This window comes from Vigna umbellata, chromosome 6 (genome assembly GCF_029865625.1).
Source record: "Vigna umbellata cultivar VRB3 chromosome 6, Vumbellata_1.0, whole genome shotgun sequence".
Classification (NCBI taxonomy): domain Eukaryota; kingdom Viridiplantae; phylum Streptophyta; class Magnoliopsida; order Fabales; family Fabaceae; genus Vigna; species Vigna umbellata.
In genome coordinates this window covers 15,341,869-15,349,718 of record NC_142170.1, presented here as the reverse complement: position 1 = coordinate 15,349,718, position 7,850 = coordinate 15,341,869, and the positions used below count along the sequence as shown (strand labels likewise).

General features: G+C 24.8%; 1 protein-coding gene across 5 annotated transcripts; it reads left to right on the top strand.

Moving 5' to 3' along the window:
• Window positions 1-3,668: 3,668 nt before the first annotated feature.
• Window positions 3,669-6,826, top strand: LOC148196846 (mediator of RNA polymerase II transcription subunit 15a-like). Of its 5 annotated transcripts, none has more exons than XM_088093020.1 (6): window positions 3,669-3,802; window positions 4,241-4,364; window positions 5,226-5,337; window positions 5,436-5,520; window positions 5,767-5,910; window positions 6,584-6,826. In XM_088093020.1, the coding sequence occupies exons 2-6, from the start codon at window positions 4,255-4,257 to the stop codon at window positions 6,613-6,615; spliced, it is 483 nt and encodes a 160-aa protein (XP_087949146.1). In that variant the 5' UTR covers window positions 3,669-3,802; window positions 4,241-4,254; the 3' UTR covers window positions 6,616-6,826. The 5 variants fall into 5 exon arrangements, with proteins under 5 accessions (XP_087949146.1, XP_087949144.1, XP_087949145.1 ...); XM_088093018.1 differs by having other exon boundaries at window positions 5,436-5,529; XM_088093019.1 differs by having other exon boundaries at window positions 5,436-5,529; window positions 6,554-6,826.
• The last annotated feature ends 1,024 nt before the right edge of the window (window positions 6,827-7,850 follow it).

Here is a 7,850-nt window from a genome sequence, read left to right as displayed (position 1 = left end):
TCATATAGATTTAGTTAATTAATATAGATTTAGTTAATTAAGTGTTTATTTGAGTAAAAAGATTTAATACGAGTAAATGAATTTGAGAAATTTTGAAAATAAAGTGTGGATTGTTTTTTGGAAAAAAATTAAATAATTAAGATAAGTTTAAAAATAAAATTTGTAAGAATTTGTAAAAAATTGTGATGGATTAAAAAATATTTTAATAAATAAAAAAATAAAAATTATCAAATTATCTTTAATGATAATAATAAAAATTATATTTATGAACAATATAAAAAATGTTTATTATTACTATTATTATTATTATTGCTATTAATATTATTTTATTGTTATTATTAATTATTATAATCCTTTCAAACAAACCGATTATTATTGTTAACTAATTAAAATGTGGTATTTAACAATGAGTTTCACTTACCATGAAACCAAACACATTGCAAGTTGCACCATCACGCCAATTCCTACAAGCTTCAAAAACTTTGAAATCGGTTCCGTGCATAACATAACCGATTTCATACATAACAACCATACACAAACAATAAAATATAATCATATATGGGGATATTTTGATTTTAAAAAACCTTAGTCAACTTCAAATTTATTCATGAGAAATCAATAAAATGTGATTATGACTTCAAATTTATTCATGAAAAATCAATAAAATGTGGTTGTGGTAGAAAATATTGGCTTGTGTTTTTTATTTTTGAGAATCATTATTATTGTTAATTGTCACAATTACGTGTCTTTAAAGTGTGAATACAATTTTTATGACTAAACACTGTAGTTAGAAGTCCAATAACTACACTTTTTATATAATTTTGTATTGTTGTATTGGTTTATGTAAATAGGTATAAATAGGAAAAATAAAATTAGAGAAATTATTTAAATGTTAAGCGTATGATTAGTTTTTTACTTAAACAACAAAAATATGTTTATGATGGTTGGTTAAAATCAAAATACATGAAGGAAGGGGAACGTTTAGTAGGTTGATAAATATTGATATACACCAAATATAAATAGCAAAATATATTTTGTATATTTTTCTCTTGAAACAAAATTGAATGTGAATTTTGTTTGAAAACGATTTAAGATATTCAAAGACATGTTTGATATTTTTGAAGGAGAATAATATTAATAAAGTTAATCCCATCAAACTTTAGCATACATAAGACGTATATATTTACGCCATGTGTATTTTTCTACCCATCAGCCTTTATTAATTTATAATGGTTACTTCCTTAGTAATATTTTTCATTATAGTTTTCAACGTCATTCGTTATTATTGAAACCTAACTAGAATGACAAAGTCTCGTCAACTCGTCATTATTGATAATTTAATAAGGATGAATTGGTATTTTTAGTCATCTACCTTTATTTTTTAGTTAACTCTGATGAATTAAATCTTTTTAAAATAAAAAATATTAAAAAATTATTTATTTTATTGCATTATATAAAAGAATACGATCCAATAAAAAAAATTCAACATGCAAAATTAATAATTATTTTAATCTTTTTAATTAAAAATACTAAATAATATATTAAAAGTTAATAAAATATTTGCATTATTAAATATATATATTAAAAAGATAATTTTAAGAAATCATAAAAAAAGAAAATTTGTTGGTAACCCTCTCAGTCTGGGAAGTCAAAATTAGTCCAGGCATTTCTTCTTATACTTTCTAATTTTAGGATGCAACGATTTCTTTCAATTAAAAATGATTAAATATATTTTTAATTTTTTAATTTTTTAAAATTTGAAATTAGTCTATTTAAAGTTTTAAACTAATTTAATTTTTTATAATTAAAATAATTTAGTTATTTTAATCAAATTTTGTTAAATGTATATAATATATTGAATATATTTTTAATTTAACATTAAAGTGAGAATATATCGATAAAAACTACTCATGTATTTTTTTTTAAAAATTAAAATATTAAATTAAGTCAAAATTTTGAAAAATAACTATTTTAAATTTTCACTTAGTTAAAGAAAAAAGAAGACATATTCAATCTTATTTTAAATTATATATTTTAGAATATAAATTCATAATATAATAATTTGTAATAAAAAATTGTATTCTAACAGTTTATATTTTAAATTATGTAATTCAAAATACATTATTTATTTTGTATTTCAGAACGTATAATTTAAAATACAGATTATGCGGATTTATAATTATTATAATTTTAAAATATAAAAATATTATTTAATATCTTATATTATAAGATGTGACATGTTTTTTAAATTTACCATTCAAAAGGGTTATGGATTACACATTCCAAAAATGGTTGAATTCCATAATATAACCCTGTAGTAAAAATTCTTTACAAAAAACTTAAAAAAATTTAAATTTATGAAATTAGATGTTAAATATCTAAATTAGATTTGTACATATCATTTTCAATACTCAATCATTACTCCCACCTACATAAAAAAATAACCTAGAAATTCATAATTCATAACTTTGCTTATCCATATAAATCAAAAATATTATATTTGTTCATATTTGTTTTGTTTTATTTTTATCGCGTTTAGACTTAACCGTGATTTTTTTTCTTTGGTTATTCCTTCTTTTTATACGTGGAATCAAATTATGATCATGCTGATTACGTAAGGAATATGAAAGTAGGTGAAGAAAAACATCTTTTTGATTATTTGTATACAAAAAGGATGGGATAAAAAATACATAAAAAGGTAAAAGATATGAGAAATAAGAATATGTCTTCTGTAGTAATTTTTATGATTCAATAACTTTTCCAGTGATTTAATAAAAAAACACAGTAGTGAACATTTTTATTTTTACTGTATTAAATTTTATTGAAAAAAAATAAAATTTCGTCGACTTCCCAATTGTAAAATGCAATATTTACAAAATTTAACGAATTTATATATTATAGCGTAATAAAATAATGACACAGTCAAAATAGTTAAACTCTATATTAACAAAAATATAATATCTCATTTCAAAATAATATAATATCTATAACTATATATTTATATATAAATAAGATTCGTATTTTTTTTCTATTTTTTTTTTGTAAGTAATCATTATTTTAAATTAGAAAAATTATATTTTTATTTTTATCTTTTAGAAAACCGCTAATCTAAATTTAATTATTTTGTTATTTTACTATTCTATCATTTTAATATTTGTTTTTTACATTCAAATGGTATCATGTCTATTCCTGGGTCAAGAATCAAGGAGATTAAATGTTGGGTCAATATTTAAGTTATTGATGTTGGTCTCGTTGTTCAAAATATTCTAATAATTTGGATAAATAAACAATAAATTAATAACAGAATGATAATGATGAAAGATATTATTAATTGATTATAAATTAAAAGAATTGTTTGAGTAAACGATCGAATTTAAAGATAAATTTGTTTTATTGAACCTATGCCAATTTAAAATTATGAAATAACTTATAAATAACATGTTAAGTTACAAAGATAAGCAAGTTTCTAAGTATTCACTTTTTATCAATTATTATAACAATTAACTTTAGATTTTTTGAATAAGGGACATGAATCCTAACTCGAAACACAAATAAATATTTATAATATAAAATTATTTTATAATAAAAAGATACAAATTATTATATAGACTAATAAATTTACAAGGAGTCCGTATTATATTTTATATATAATAAATATAGAAAAGTTAGAAAACTTTATAAATAATAATAATATTTTGAAATGGTTTTTTCCCAGCTTACCATACAGTCGAAGCTCACCAGTTACGCAATCTGTAACACTGCTCCTACGCCCGAATCGCACGAAAATCGCCACCACCATCAGGTCGGTTTTCTAATATTGGATTTGTTTTTTCTTTTTTTCTCCTCATCTTTGAAAGATTATTGGCACCAGTCATGGATAGCTCTTTAATGAATCGAAAAGAGGGGCGTTTCGTTTGAATCAGTACTCGATCTTTGAGAGAGGAGAACATGACAGGCATAAATTTATAAATGGACGAGGATATTTTATGTAAAATTAGAATTTTGTTATTCGTTTTTTACAATTAATTAGCAGACAATTAGAAAATTAATGTTTTTGTGTGCATCTTATAAACCTAGGTTTTTACAACTTTGTTGTTTAATCGTTTTGTTGACTATACCTTTATCGGTGGATGTTTTATTTATATGGGTTATATGTTGAATTATCTTGATAATATTTCATACATTTATATTATCTTTTGGAATTTATTTGACAAGAATAGTCCGTTTTTTCTTTTTTTAGTTAATCAAAATTTGATGGATAACAATAATTGGAGACCTAATCAAAGCAATGAAGCTAATATGGATACCAGTAGTTGGAGAGGTGGGTTGCAGCAAGAATCACGCCAAAGAATTGTCAACAAAATGTAAGATTCAGTCTTATGGTCTCAATGATTTTTATTTGGTTCATAATTCCATAGATTGACAACATTTCCGCGAGTACTCTGGTGAGCATAGCACCATTCAAAAAGTTATGAAACTTGTGCTCAAATGTCTGACTTTCAGGTTAATAAAACAATTAAATGGGTTCATTTTTTCTTGGAAAATGAAAATTTAATAAAATATTGCTTCTATGGTTTTTAATGTCATAATTAAAGTGTAGGGATGAGGTTTAGCATGTCTGCACATGCTCATTGATGATGAGGTTTAGCTGAATAAAGTCATTAACAAGAACATGACTATGTATAGAAATGGATTGGAACAGGGTTGAACTAACAATTAAGAGCATAAGGACATGAAAACAAATTAATGGAGAAAAGATGGAGGAGGATAATACATAGATGGTGTAAGAAACGGGTCTGCTACTTGCTACTTTAATTTGAAGTTTCATCTTCATCTTCATGATAAACAAGGAAGTGTAGTCACTTGGACTACTAGAAATCAAGAAAAAACTCATGGATGAGAACTACTCTCACATGTGCTTTAAACTCTCAATTTTTCATATATTTCAGAAGTTATCTTCGAAGGAAAGACATTGCTATACTAGCCTTGGCGGAGAATATTACAGAAAAAAGAGAATGAAATTCGAAAATTTAAATTTAAATCTGCTGCCATTCCTGATATCTATTCGACTATAATTGTTTTTTGTTTTGAACATGTGTATGATTTCAATAAGGTCTTTTTTACATTTTAACGAGATTATAACATTTTAGGATTGCCTATTGACCATAAGTTTTCTATAATTTGTATTATTTAATTATTAAATTGCTTTTCTTCATTTTCTATAGAATGGACACGTTAAAAAGACATATTCCTGTTTCTGGTCAAGAGGGATTGCATGAACTTCAGAAGATTGCTCAAAGGTTTGAAGAGAAGATTTTTACTGCTGCAACAAGCCAGGTACGTATTTGATTATAGATTTATCAATTTGTGTTTATGTTTACAATAACATTCCATTTGAAAGATTGATGGTTTAATGTGATATTCCCTTATTTCAGTCTGATTATCTACGAAAAATATCTTTGAAGATGCTTACCATGGAGACTAAATCCCAGGGCAGCATGGCCAATGCTCCAAATCAAGGTGGTCCAAGTAATAAACCTCCCGATCCAGATCAGCTTTTAAAATTTTTCCATTGATATTAACATTTTAAAATTTATCTCTAAAAACATTGCAATGTCTGTGTCTATATTCGTTGTTGACTTGCAATTTTGGTTTCCTTTGCCATTCCCGATAGGTTTTAGTATCTAAAGAAAAATTTATTTTTAATTGTTTGGTTTGAATTTGAACACCAAATACATGTTAAAGAGGACTTAACTATTGAAATAGGACCGGTACGAGTCTTAGATGTGCAAACTAAGACGTTGCGAGGGAAGGACATTCGCACAGTGAAGGTGCTATGGGATGAAACTACTCAGAAAATGACTTGGGAACTAGAGGAGGTTATGAAGAAGGAGTATCCTTGTCTTTTTGGTAAGTAGAGCAATTTTCGATGACGAAAATTCTTTTGAGGAGGGGTGAATGTAAGACCCGGGAAATATGTGGTAATTAGGGGTGAATGTTGTAGAATTGACTATCTTTTGTTTCTACTTTTATTATTATATTTTTCTCATGGTAAGAAAGAAAACCCATAGGCTAGCCCTAACCCATAGGGCTTTTAGGGATATTTGGCCCTGAGGCTTTTTTAATGAGAATTTTTCTGGCCCTGTGGGCTTTTTTAGCCCCAACCCACATGGGCTAGGGCCAAATCTTATAAAATGGGCTGCATTGACAGCTCTAGCTCCGGGTGATGCTATGTTGATAGTAGTGTTATTATAATGATTATAGTAAGTGGTTAACTTAACCGCTAATGAATTGATAAACCAAGGGTCTATGTGTGAGATGTTAGTGATGACATCAAAGTTCAAGGGTCAAGAATCGAGGATTGAAGATCAATATAAAAAATTGAGTAATTCATTATGATTAAGTTATGTTAGAGGATTAAAAATCTTGTTTGTTGGGATGGGGTGGTTTATGGTTGATATATGCAATGCGTTTATATCTTATTATTATTGTGATTGTTTTATCGGAAGCTTATCTCACAAGTGTTTGTGTGTTGTGAATAAAATTATGGGAGATGATCGTAAAATGTGTTATACGTGAACAGATGATGTTGCAAATGGTGCTGAGGCATGGTAGATTCGATGTTGCAAATGGTGCCGAGGCATGGTAGATTCGAGACGGGGGACAAACTTAAGATTTTTATTTAAACTCATTGCATTTGAATTTTAAAACAATGTATTTGAAGTTATTTTATTTTGTTTGGTTATTTTCATTAGATAAGTGTGTTTGGACCTATCATGTTTTGAATAAATTATATTATATATTTAAGTTTTTAAATTGAAAGTTACCGGTTTTTGAATAATATGAGGCATTACATGAATAACTCAAGTGTTATCTTTTTAAAATTGGAAGATTAAATTAAACTAAAGTTTTAACGATTTTCAATTTTTACTTAAAGAAAAGAAAAATTTTAACTTTATTTTAATCTATATGTTTTAGAATATAAATTTATAAGTTTATAATATAATAATTTGTAATAAAAATTTATATTATAAAAATTTATATTTTAAATTATGTAATTCAAAATATAATATAATTTTAAAAACAATTTATGCGGTTTTGTAATTATTATAATTCTAGAATATAAAAATATTATTTAATATTTTATATTATAAGATTTGAAATGTTTTTTAAATTTACCATACAGAATTCCAAAATGGTTGAATTCTATAATATAAACCTGTACTAAAAATTCTTTACAAAAACTTCGAAAATTTTAAATTTATGAAATTAAATGTTAAATATCTAAATTGGATTTGTCAATAGAGATATCATTTTCAATACTCAATCATTAAACATATAAATAGCCTAGAAATTCATAATTCATAACTATTTTGCTTATGTATATAAATCAAACATATTATCTTTGTTTTTACCGTTGAAAGTCATATTTTTTTAATTTTATTTTTATTGTGTTTAGACTTAACCGTGATTTGTCTTTGATTATTCCTTTTTTAATATGTGAAATCAAATTATGATCATACTAATTACATTAAAGAGTAGAAATAAAAGTAGGTGAAGAAAACATCTTTTTAATCACTTGTATACAAAAGGGTGGAATAAAAAAGGCAAAACATATGAGAAATAAGAATATGTCCTCGTAATAATTTTTATGATTCAATAACTTTTCCAATGATTTAATAAAAATACACAGCTGAGAAAATTTTTATTTTACTATTTTAAATTTTATTGAAAATAAATAAATTTCCTCGACTTCCCAATTGTAAAATGCAATATTTACAAAATTTAACAATTTATATATTTTGGTGTAATAAAATAATAACACACAGGGAAAATAAGTTAACTTTATA

Coding starts and splice junctions, on each gene's coding strand:
- LOC148196846 (XM_088093018.1), top strand. CDS start 4,255: ATGGATAACAATAATTGGAGACCTAATCAAAGCAATGAAGCTAATATG. Junction 4,365..5,225: donor CAAAGAATTGTCAACAAAAT/GTAAGATTCAGT, acceptor CATTTTCTATAG/AATGGACACGTTAAAAAGAC. Junction 5,911..6,583: donor GGAGTATCCTTGTCTTTTTG/GTAAGTAGAGCA, acceptor ATACGTGAACAG/ATGATGTTGCAAATGGTGCT.